Here is a 13,484-nt window from a genome sequence, read left to right on the forward strand (position 1 = left end):
AAGAAAACCCAAAAGGGATATTTCTTAAATAATCACAACACTGTTCTTTAAAAGCCTTAATTGCACCAAAGTGAGAATACAAAAAATACAATTAAATCTACATGAAACCTTGCATCCATTGGAGATGTCAGCAGGGGCGGACAGGGACTAAAAATCAGCCCGGGCATCTCGACCGGCCCACTTCGGTACCGCTAGTAAATTGTCAACGGGGGGCGGGTGCTAGTGACTTATCCGACCGGCCCACTTCGGTACCGGCTCATCCGTCACTGGATGTCAGGGTCTTGTAAGAATGTGTATTTCATTTAAGGGGGATTAACATTTTATCTCAAGTATTTAAAGACCTAGTCACAATATCTAAATCTCCACATGGATGACTTTGTTGGTTTAGTTTGATTTTCTGCTATTTTCTTCATTACCTCAAAGGCCTCTTCTTCTTTCGTGTAACGTCAGAGGTCCAACTCGGCGTCGTGTAGCCATGCCCGCACCTCTGGTCCTAAGTCGAAGAGGCTGGCTTCTTAGGGTGGTCTATATAAAGGGCAGGTGGTTATCATATGTTCGGCAGTCTGTTCAGGGTCACCGCACCCGCATGCAGAACTGTCTGCCAGGCCGCACTTCTTCATTGATGTTTTGAAGCGACCGACCCCAGTTCGTAGGCGGTTTAGTGTGGTCCATTGCCGGCGTGGTAGGTCGTCTCCTCCTATGGCGCCATCTCCTGGGTCCCAGATGTAGCGATGGATGTGGGAGGGCCTCTTGAAGAGCTCAGTCTCCGCCAAGGCCATCCCATAAGTGAAGAATTATGCTTGAATCGGTGCTGTAATTAGCATCAACTCCAAAATGGATGAATGTGTGTCTTTGTCCCAAATGTGTGGCAATAGGTCTCTGCAGTAATCGACAGAAAACACAACAACGACAAGTAAGAGAGGACGAAGTTAAAACTAACATGAATGCATGTATAAAGGGATATTTGAAATGTGCATAGACCAATTATAAGTTAAGTTAATATATCTATAGAGTACAACTTTTACATGCAGGGGCTTCAAGTATGTTTTTTTTGCTTTGGCTCAAGATGAATTTCTACACATAAAAGGCCTTCAGGTGTTTTGGTAACGTACTTGTGACATAAATAGCAAAGGTAACGAGGTTTGAGAGACTTGTGTGCCGTCATTTTCAAAATCCAGCAGCTTCTCTCAGTTAATTCAACACGGAGAATTCACATTCAACTATCTTGTGTAATAAGTTACAGAGCATGAGAAGTATTGGCATGAAAGACAAGCATAGACTACTCATTCCCTATTTCGTAATACACCCTCTTGAGCAAAGCCCTAGGTGCTGTAAGGAAGAGAAGTCAAGAGTGAACAATTTTCTAAGTGTACGATTCCTCTCCATGTGCTGATATGAATGGAGGTTTTCACCAGTTAAATCCAGTCTTTATTCTTTGCTGATCCTGAGTCAATGTTTCTTCAGATGTTTCCAACATGATTAGGAGCACTACAGCTTGGAGAGAAGTGTAAGAAGGTGAGGACAGCGAAACATTTGTCTGTGTTGTTATTCAGCTGTAAATCAGATATCGTCACAGTTAATGTTGTAATGACACGACTCCGCCACATGGTGGTGCTGTACATCCATGTTAGCTTCACGTTTGTGTCAGTCAAGTAAAAAACAAGTCATTCATGGTTTATTTATCTTTATTGTGAACACTGGAGATGATACAATACAAATCATTTCAGTTCAAATACAGTATACAGTTTACAAGTTGACAATTCATTAATAACGTCTGATTTATACTGAAAATCTATTGCAAAATCTGTATATCAAGAGTTGTTGTATAGTCATTTAGTTCAGCCGGGTGAATCTGTGTATTTCATTTAATATTTGTAACACAAGCAGACAGCAGTGTGAAACAATCTTTGTTAAAACATCTCACTAAAAACATTCAAATGCCCGTGAAACGCAGATAAACAAAGGTCTGATAATAACTGTAAAAACCTCAGGAGGGAAAACAAGTAGAAATATGTTGAGACAAACTTCAAATTTCACACATGTTCCGAATTTGTCTTATCTTCATTTAAAAAATACAAGACTGAATAAAAAAAAGATGTCTGCTGTAGGAGTTTTAAATAATAATACAATGTTATGTAGAGCTGAAAATTAACAGTTTATATACAAAAAGTGAAGAATAATACAAGCTGTCTCGACTCAAAGTCAAGAGAGGAGAGGAGAGAGGAGAGGAGAGGAGAAGAGAGGACAGAGGAGAGGACAGAGGAGAGGAGAAGAGAGGACAGAGGAGAGGACTAATACTGTAACAATTATTTAAATAACTTCTGGTTCCAAAGGCAAACAATTAACTTTACTGTACATTGAACATTTATTTATTTTTGAATAACAGTAAAGACCATATTTCACAAAAACAGTGTTACTGTATCTGTAATAAAAGAAAATGCTAAAAATGATCTCTACAACGAAACACACCTTTCCTTCTTTGGTGCCATAAGTACGTATTACGTATTTCTCCCAACATCGGTCAAACACAGAGTAGAGTCAGACTCAAAGTCCACCTTCTACCTTTCCTGGAGATTTCCAACACATGCCTTCGTCTTCATCTGGAGATACGGATATATATAGAATTACATTCTTTGAGATATTAAATAAATAAGTAATGTAAGGTTGCTTTGACGGTTATTGAATTCATATTGTATGCACCCTTGTGTTGTGTTCGAAAGCTATGGTGTTTGCGGGTCAAATGATTATCATCCAATATTGTTTTAACTACATCATAACTAACTTATTATGCATTCAGAACCGTACAATCCTGTTGTTAATGTATTTTATGGCCCCAAAACTCATTACACCACATATTGCACACGTGCATGTGTGAGTTCAGGTTCAAGTGTTAGTGTACATATTCTTTGAGAAAGGTTGAGTTCCCGTGGGGGGAGGGGGGCAGAGGGAGTGGGGACCAGGTGCATGTTGCGAACAAAGTATAGAGAGGCGAAGTCCCTCCCTTTCCGGGGGAGCTCCATGGGACCTTATTTCGGAAAAAGTATGTATTGAAGTCAATGGGGAGAGAAAGATTATCTTTTGATCCCGTTTGAATTGTGCCACGAATTATACATATGATGTTTGTCAATTTAAAAGATAATGTTGTAAGTCAAGAAAATTAAAATGTTTTTTTGTGTGAAACCGCTCAATGAACTACATCTCCCATCTCGCACCACACACCCAGACGGCCGTCACGTTGGCACATTTATCTTCTTTCTTTCAGAATGAGGCGGAAAGTATTAAAAGAGGTGAAAATCACTCCAAGTCTGTGCATGTTGAGAGCTGTACACACAAAGGGGAGTCAGTCGGTTCCGTAAGAGCCAGCATGCGGGACCGGGATTCTGGGATTTGTAGTCTTTCTAGTAACTTACAAAGCCCTCAACAGCCAGGCCCCCCCCTACCTCACAGACCTGCTGCACCACCACACCCCTTCCCGCTGCCTCCGCTCATCAGAAGCCAACCTCCTATCCATCCCCACCCGCACCAATCACCGGACCTGGGGGGACAGAGCCTTCTCCGTCGCTGCCCCCTCCCTCTGGAACTCACTCCCACAACTCATCAGATTGCACCGACCTCACCACCTTCAAAAAACTCACAAAAACTCACCTCTTCAATCTGGCTTTTCATGTGTGATTGTTTTTTTGAATTTTTTTATTATTTGACTTTAACTTTAACTATATATTTATTTGTTGTTCCTTTCTTCTCTTTTCTTTCTTTCTTCACTATTATCTGTAAAGCGTCTTTGAGCACCTGTAAAAGCGCTAAAAAATTAAATCTATTATTATTATTATTAGTTGCGTATTCTTCATATTCTTATATTTCAACAGTTTTACGACAAACTGTGACTTTTTTGACATGGAAATTATTTTTTAAGATTGAAAAACATCATGTGTGTAATTCGTGACACAATTCAAACGGGATCGAAAGATAATCTTTCTCTCTCCATTGACTTCAATACAAACTTTTTCCAAAATAAGGTCCCACGGGTCGGAAGTAGATGGGCGGGACTTCGCCACTCTATTGTTACAGTGGATGAAGGGGGTGGGGGAGGGGTGTCTAAAGTCAAAGATGAATCTTGATTGGGCCAAATTTGACCCCGACTGACCCACAACATGCTGCTGGGTCTCCTAAGACCCCAACACCAAATGATACACTTTTTTTTAGAGACCTTCAGACTTGGCTCAAATGGTCAAAATCTGTTTTGTAGTGTTTATATATCTGTTAGAGGATATCATGAAGCCTCGTTCAGATTCAAAACACTAGAGCGTAGTTATTATATAATTTGAACTTGAAACGGGTCACGGGAGACCCGAACACAACATAAGGGTTAAGGATAGACTCCACGTGCTGATGAAGACAGTGAGATGTGGTAGAAAGCTCCAGAACAAAGTGGACTTAGGCCAGATTACACAATCACAATGCTTTCTGTATTTTTTCGTTGAGTGCTAGAAATTGTTATTAAAATCGGACTCTGTGCTGAGGATATTGTGTTTTACATTTAAGATGATCTTAGAGATTTCTTAATCTGACATTTCTTCACATGACTGATTTCTAACTTAGGATTCTGTGTATAAAAGGTGAAGAGCTCAAATGATATTTCAAGCCAGTAAATGATAGCAATGGTCACAGGTACAAGTATTACAAACTGTTATTATATGACATCCTGTACAAAGCACATCGGGCCATTTGGCAGCTTACATTAGGTGCAACTTATCTGTACAAATGTGTTAATAAGATCTATTTATTTATATATTTTAATGAGATGTATATCTCTATATCTCTGTTTCAACATGACAGGCATTTACTAAACTACATATCTTTCAGAGAACAAAATAACATTTAAAATATTTACATCAAACTCATGGAAACATGGATTGAAAGAGCTGTGAAATAAAACATAGCCTTTGATGTACTGTGTGTGTGTGTGTGTGTGTGTGTGTGTGTGTTTGTCTGTGTGTGTGTGTGTGTGTGTGTACATACATGCGTATGTGCAGGCATGTATATAGTAGTTATATTACATTCACAGTTGCAGAGGATAGGTGGGCTGGGAGCTTATTGATAGAAATGTTACAAACACTGAGAATGTCGAGGTAATTCCCCGACTAGAAGGTTAATTACCACACACACACACACACACACACACACACACACACACACACACACACACACACACACACACACACACACACACACACACACACACACACACACACACACACACACACACACACACACACACACACACACACACACACACACACACACACACACACACACACACACACACACACACACACACACACACACACACACACACACACACACACACACACACACACACACACACACACAGGATGTGGTCTACGTGCGGCAGCAGCCGGCGGTCCTCATTTCTTTGTCGACGTACTGCTGCAGCTGGAACTTCGACTCCTCGGGCTCCTTCATGGTCCGGTGCTTCAGCTCTCTGAAGAAAAGAGACATCTTTTTATTATGTATTTATTTCAACAAGAGAAGAGATGAATTATGCCAGATTTGAGCTAATAGCTCAGGAATAACAATCAACAAACACTAAACGCATTACATGATCTCTATCACACCTGAACATCAGCAGGAGAGGACTCTTTAAAGTAGAGACACTACATACTGATATACACCTGAACATCAGCAGGAGAGGACTCTTTAAAGTAGAGACACTACACACTGATATACACCTGAACATCAGCAGGAGAGGACTCTTTAAAGTAGAGACACTACATACTGATATACACCTGAACATCAGCAGGAGAGGACTCTTTAAAGTAGAGACACTACATACTGATATACACCTGAACATCAGCAGGAGAGGACTCTTTAAAGTAGAGACACTACACACTGATATACACCTGAACATCAGCAGGAGAGGACTCTTTAAAGTAGAGACACTACATACTGATATACACCTGAACATCAGCAGGAGAGGACTCTTTAAAGTAGAGACACTACATACTGATATACACCTGAACATCAGCAGGAGAGGACTCTTTAAAGTAGAGACACTACACACTGATATACACCTGAACATCAGCAGGAGAGGACTCTTTAAAGTAGAGACACTACATACTGATATACACCTGAACATCAGCAGGAGAGGACTCTTTAAAGTAGAGACACTACATACTGATATACACCTGAACATCAGCAGGAGAGGACTCTTTAAAGTAGAGACACTAAATACTGATATACACCTGAACATCAGCAGGAGAGGACTCTTTAAAGTAGAGACACTACATACTGATATACACCTGAACATCAGCAGGAGAGGACTCTTTAAAGTAGAGACACTACATACTGATATACACTTGAACATCAGCAGGAGAGGACTCTTTAAAGTAGACACACTACATACTGATATACACCTGAACATCAGCAGGAGAGGACTCTTTAAAGTAGAGACACTACATACTGATATACACCTGAACATCAGCAGGAGAGGACTCTTTAAAGTAGAGACACTAAATACTGATATACACCTGAACATCAGCAGGAGAGGACTCTTTAAAGTAGAGACACTACATACTGATATACACCTGAACATTTAGTATAATAGGACCCCTTTAAATCTTTGAATCTTGAATCTTAAACTCTGCTAACACTAGATGGCGACAAAGGAGAGAAGTAATACATTGCTCTGGGTTTTCTTCCATAGAATATTACATTAACATTTAAAAGTTGGAGAAAGCAGAACATTTAAAAAATCTGAGCTAAAGGTAAACACAATTGTGTCCATTTGATCTGATCTCTTTTTCTCTTGCTCTCCCTCTCCTCTATCAATAAGCAGGACAACACTCATTATGCTATATTTGTATGACATGTGCATTTATGTCATATTATCCCATAGCCTGAATTTATGACTCAATGTCACACAACCACTGTTCAGATGAAACACAGGACACACACACATGACCGTGTCCATGTCTTTACCTGTCCTGTTATCACTTAATCACTCAATACAATCTAATAAACTGAGCTAAAGGACAGAAATAAGATAAGTAATGATCTCATTTTCTGTGTCTGTGTGGTTTTGTGTGCCAGACTGTCGTGCTATTCTTAGCCTCATGCCATGCTGTTTCCATAACGAAGCTATGAATGTAAAGCGACTCCCACACACACTGTCCAACGCTACACATCTCAGTGAGACAAACTCAAAATAGCATCCTCATTATTAAACAATATAAGACCAGTAGATGTTCTGCTTGATACTGATCTCATGCTAACAGCTGACTCTCTGTCTAGGTTTGACATTTTCTATCATCAAAACATGGCTGTAATGTAAGTCACATGAAAAAAAATTGGACACCGCAGACCTCCGGCAAGGTTGTTCCCATAATTGAAAATAATTCATATATCGAGACTTTAATTAAATTGGTTCTTCCTTAGTCCATGCTACACCCTTTCACAACGTTTAATTATATGTTGGCCGGTCGTTTGTCCGTAATCCTGCCCACAAAACAAAACAACAAGTCTTTCCCAGGCAGGAGGAAAGGACTCTTTAAAGTAGAGACACTACATACTGATATACACCTGAACATCAGCAGGAGAGGACTCTTTAAAGTAGAGACACTACATACTGATATACACCTGAACATCAGCAGGAGAGGACTCTTTAAAGTAGAGACACTACATACTGATATACACCTGAACATCAGCAGGAGAGGACTCTTTAAAGTAGAGAGAATACATACTGATATACAGCTGAACATCAGCAGGAGAGGACTCTTTAAAGTAGAGACACTACATACTGATATACACCTGAACATCAGCAGGAGAGGACTCTTTAAAGTAGAGACACTACATACTGATATACACCTGAACATCAGCAGGAAAGGACTCTTTAAAGTAGAGACACTACATACTGATATACACCTGAACATCAGCAGGAGAGGACTCTTTAAAGTAGAGACACTACATACTGATATACACCTGAACATCAGCAGGAGAGGACTCTTTAAAGTAGAGACACTACATACTGATATACACCTGAACATCAACAGGAGAGGACTCTTTAAAGTAGAGACACTACATACTGATATACACCTGAACATCAGCAGGAGAGGACTCTTTAAAGTAGAGACACTACATACTGATATACACCTGAACATCAGCAGGAGAGGACTCTTTAAAGTAGAGAGAATACATACTGATATACAGCTGAACATCAGCAGGAGAGGACTCTTTAAAGTAGAGACACTACATACTGATATACACCTGAACATCAGCAGGAGAGGACTCTTTAAAGTAGAGACACTACATACTGATATACACCTGAACATCAGCAGGAGAGGACTCTTTAAAGTAGAGACACTACATACTGATATACACCTGAACATCATCAGGAGAGGACTCTTTAAAGTAGAGACACTACATACTGATATACACCTGAACATCAGCAGGAGAGGACTCTTTAAAGTAGAGACACTACATACTGATATACACCTGAACATCAGCAGGAGAGGACTCTTTAAAGTAGAGACACTACATACTGATATACACCTGAACATCAGCAGGAGAGGACTCTTTAAAGTAGAGACACTACATACTGATATACACCTGAACATCATCAGGAGAGGACTCTTTAAAGTAGAGACACTACATACTGATATACACCTGAACATCAGCAGGAGAGGACTCTTTAAAGTAGAGACACTACAGTTTCTCTCTCCTATCATTACCAGACTCAGCTCTGTTGCTCTCAGCTTTTAAACTTGTTCACATGTGGAGGTGTTGCAAAGCTCCTCCATCTGCAGGTGCCCTCAATTATACACCTGCTCTACCTCACGCTGTTTTTGAAACTGGATCCAAACGAACTGAAATAGCTTTACACTCAAATCTGATACCAGCGAACCCATGTTAGCTGATCAGACCTCTGTATTCAGTGTTGATGGAGTTCATCAGCCTTAACTGTTATAGCTATGGAAGCCTATTTCCACGAGTAAAAGGAATACGATTTGAACTTGTGATATATAAGAAAGCTCATGTTAGTCATTATAATAACCAGCTTACTTGAAATTATGACTTGGTAATTTGAGAATAACAATAAACTTTGTCAGATAATGACCCAGTGTCTAAAAATAATGAATTAGTATCTCAAGATTTAGAGACATTTTCTAGAAATAATGATTTACTTAAAGGTGGGGTATGTAAGTTTGAGAAACCGGCTCGAGATACACTTTTTGTTATATTCCATGGAATGCTCTCAACATCCCGATAGCAATGAATATCTGAAGTGCTTTGACAAAAAATCCATTAAAAAATGTCATCTGTGGAAGCCGTAGCGCTGTAAAAAGCACGACCAATCATCTGAGCCGGCTAAAGTAACTGGATGGCCTACCTGCCTGTCAGCCTTCCATCTGTGCACAAACTTATCTCGTGCCCTCATTGGTCATGTGCGCGTTCGTGTGTGTTGGAGGAGGAGCTCTGTAAGGAAGTGGCAGATTTTTTCCGGCTGTGTATTTTCAAATTCTAGCGATCTCGAGCTGGTTTCTCCAAAATTACAAATGTGTATCTCAAAATACTTATTTAAGTAATTATTTTCAGATACTAAGGCAATATTTTAATATTGTTAGTCATTATTGTGAGAAAGTTTCAAATTTTCTAAGTTGTCATTATTTTGAGATAGCCTACTTACTAAGTTGTTATGTTTTTAAAGTTATTTTTAGATAGTGGTCATTACACTCAAACATTAAGTCGTTATTAGAGAAGTTGAATGCGTAAACATTTCCAATCTGAAGAATGAGTAACAACTTCTGGAACAAGTTGAATAACACGATGCTTGTTACACTTTATACTTCATGGAAATTAAATGAGACAGTTCCTCAAGGTCTTAAGAGTGAGTGTGCTCTGCCAGTGTGTGTGTGTGTGTGTGTGTGTGTGTGTGTGTGTGTGTGTGTGTGTGTGTGACTCACTTGGCCACTGCAGTGAAGGCCAGCTCCACATTCAGTCCAGATCTAGCACTCGTCTCCATGAAGGGCACTCCAAACTCCTGCAGACACAAACACTTCTATGATGAGGTGTGTGTGTGTGTGTGTGTGTGTGTGTGTGTGTGTGTGTGTGTGTGTGTGTTTGCATGTGTGTGTGTGTTAAAGTAGGCAGAGAGGGATGAGAGAGCTGCTGATCAATACCAATAACTCCACATGTGTTTTGATTAGTGGCGAAACTTTCAAAAAGTAGTTTCTCCATACGTAACTTCTGTAGTCGATGAAATATGCTCTGGGGTATAGTAATCTCAATCTGTTTACATGTGTGTGTGTGTGTGTGTGTGTGTGTGTGTGTGTGTGTGTGTGTGTGTGTGTGTGTGTGTGTGTGTGTGTGTGTGTGTGTGTGTCAATATCCTCTCTCTGCGTGTCTCTCTTACTTCACAGCTGCAGCGCTTCTGTTCCTATTTACTCTAACACGCCTCTTAGAGCTTATCTGAGCGAAAATTAAGTTAGCAAGCCCCCCCGTCATTATTCTGAACAACATGATGCGCCTCCATGAATACACAATTACACACTCATCAAGACACAGCGGGTACAGGGGGGGGGTTTCAGGGTCCAGAGTGTCCTTTATCCTCCTAACGTGTGTCAGATTCAGTGTGTGTGTGTGTGTTTTAGGGCTGTACCCGAATATCCGAATATTAATTCGTTGGAGTACTATTCGGGTTTCAATTTCGTTATTCGGATATTCGTTTTGTTTGGTTTTTCCCCGTTTTTTTTTCAAATTGAATTTATTGAAATCTCCAATATCAACGTAAGAGCTTGTGCCTCTTCGGGGGGTGCTCACACTTAACCATAAACGTTATAGTTTACTTTCTCCGTCTTTATATGTAGATATTACTTTTCTCCGTTAATCTCAGCCACGTTGTTTCCATAGCAACAACAACTTCCTGTCAACAGCGCTACCTCTCCTTCAAAATAAAAGCATGTCCATAAATAGGAAGCCAAGCCAAATTACACTTAAGATATCAACTGCAACGAAAGTAACAAACACAATGCGATATCTTTTTTGATTTCAAAGAACACAAATTGGGTTACATTCACAAATAACTATAAAACAACAATACTGTAGAATAACAAAATGAATTCCGTGAATAAACCGAAATACACGTGTTGAAGCGGTTCCCTGCTGAATACTACGCAACACCCCCGCGCGGGCCGAATATTCGAATATTCGCTGCTGATTACTACCGAATATCCGGAGCCCGAAAAATGGTATTCGGGACAGCCCTAGTGTGTGTGTGTGTGTGTGTGTGTGTGTGTGTGTGTGTGTGTGTGTGTGTGTGTGTGTGTGTGTGTGTGTGTGTGTGTGTGTGTGTGTAGCTCACCTTGGCCAGTTTCTCCCCCTCCTCTCTCTTCACCATCCTGTCATGTGATGAGTCAACCTGGGATACATTGGACACACAGAAATAAACAGTAAGACGTCCTGAGAGTGTGAGTAGATGATGAGGACATTCACAGCAGGGAGTCGTCCATGTTGGACGTGTTCACGCACTTCATCACTTTGTGCCGTCTTGTTGCTATGTTTGCAAACAACAACGACATCGTAATCAGCTTCATTTGTAGAAAGTGAGAACAAATGAGACACACACAGAAAGAGCCAATAAGACAACAAAGCCTTCCTCACTTACACCATCCCTCCTCCTTTCCTTCTTTCCTTTCCTTCAGGATCCTTCCCTCCATTTTCACTCCTTCCTTGAAACCTCATACCTTTCCCTCTCCTTCCCTCCATCTATGATCCCTCCTTCCTTCACTTCCTCCATAATCTGTGATTCTACAATACCTCCTTCCTTCCCTCCATCCATGATCCCTTCTTCCTTCCCTTCATCCATGATCCCTCCTTCCTTCCCTCCCTCATGATCCCTCTTTCCTTCCCCCATCCATGTTCCCTCCTTCCTTCTCTCCCTCATGATCTCTCCTTTCCTCCTTCCCTCCTTGACCCCTCCTTCCTTCCTTCCTTCCCTCCCTCATGATCCCTTCTTCCCTTCCCTCAATGATCCCTCCTGGTAATCCTTGTAAATACTAGAAAAGTACAAATACCTATACCATCTACTCAGTACTTGAATAAATGAACTCTGTGACCTCTGTTTCAGACACATCTATAACTCTGTCCTCACACTCCTTCCCTCCCTCCTTCCTCCCTCCCTCCTTCCCTCCCTCCTCCCTCCATCTGTCCTTCCCTCTGTTGGCAGCTCTCACCTTGTTACCCAGCAGCATGATGACCACGTCCTGCTGAGCGTACTCATGGATCTCCGTCAGCCAGGCCTGCAGACCAAAGAGAGAGAGAGAGAGAGAGAATTATAAAGGAGTCCAGGCTGAGGAAAGGAAAGGAGGAGAAATCACTGCAGATAGAAAGCGCTGAGGAGATGGATCCAGTAGCTGTGGTCCATCTCGTCCTCTCCTCTTCTATCATCCATCTTCATCCCGTTAGAGCAGAGTCTCTGTATTACCAGAGCAGATTTAAAAGTCCTTAATGCCTCTGGGGGGGGGGCTTTGATACTCTGATCCTCTCCTAACATGCTGCACATTTAAGAGTAGAGTAAGTCTTTTTAATCAAGCTTGCCTTGAACATCCTCCTGGGTCATATCGTTTATTGTATTTAGTTTTATTTAATTCTATTTTTTAAATATGATTTATTATTATTTTGAATTTGTTTTAATGTTTTTGTATTAATAATTTTGTATTATATGTTTTTATATTATTATAATGTTTGTATTATTATGTTCTGTTTTATTTTTATATTGAATTTAATTTGTATCTAGTTTATTTATTATATTAATTGTATTTGTATTTAATTATTTTATCTAATTATATTATTTTAGTATTTTTATTTTAATATATTTTACATGCATGTTATCCTTTTGTCAACTGGATTGTCTGTGTTGTGTTGTGTGTCTGCAGAAACTAAAAAAAGCCACCAAGCCAATTGTGTTTTAGATATAAACATATTTGTTAGAAGATACAAAAAAAACCATGTCAAATAAAATAACATCCCTCTGTGTTTCTGCCTGAAACCGGATTTAATCCTCATGTATTGTTATATCTCCCCATAATATGAACATGCAGTTTGTTGTGCCTCGTGTTCGACCGTTTGTCAACATTAAAAACGGAAAATGAATGCAGTCTGCAGTCAGTTCCATTCGAACCGAGAAGCTGCCACACTTTCATGTTTCTAATTAGCCCGGCATGATTATGGAAATCAGTTCAGTTATGGTAATTACTGTCACAAAACATGTGTGTGTGTGTTTGTTAGTGTGTGTGTGTGTGTGTTTGTTTGTTCGTGTGTGTGTGTGAGTGTGAGTGTTTGTTTGTGTGTGTGTGTGTGTGGTTGTTTGTTTGTTTGTTAGTGTGTGTGTGTGTGGTTGTTTGTTTGTTTGTTAGTGTGTGTGTGTGTGTGTGTGTATGTGTGTGTGTTAGTGTGTGTTTGTGTGTGTT

General features: G+C 40.1%; 1 protein-coding gene across 1 annotated transcript in view; it reads right to left on the reverse strand.

Annotated features, from left to right (window-relative positions):
- Positions 1–1,667: 1,667 nt before the first annotated feature.
- The window catches only part of rab26 (RAB26, member RAS oncogene family), a 53,123-nt gene continuing 41,306 nt past the window's right edge, over positions 1,668–13,484 (reverse strand). The window contains exons 4-7 of the mRNA XM_079659668.1: positions 12,249–12,314; positions 11,378–11,434; positions 9,981–10,057; positions 1,668–5,503 (exon numbers count right to left, since the gene is read on the reverse strand). Coding sequence (XP_079515794.1) covers positions 5,401–5,503; positions 9,981–10,057; positions 11,378–11,434; positions 12,249–12,314 — 303 coding nt within the window. The 3' untranslated portion in view covers positions 1,668–5,400. The remainder of the gene's footprint in view (positions 5,504–9,980; positions 10,058–11,377; positions 11,435–12,248; positions 12,315–13,484) is intronic.

The sequence above is a fragment of the Notothenia rossii genome (genome assembly GCF_949606895.1).
Source record: "Notothenia rossii genome assembly, chromosome: 11".
NCBI classification, from domain to species: domain Eukaryota; kingdom Metazoa; phylum Chordata; class Actinopteri; order Perciformes; family Nototheniidae; genus Notothenia; species Notothenia rossii.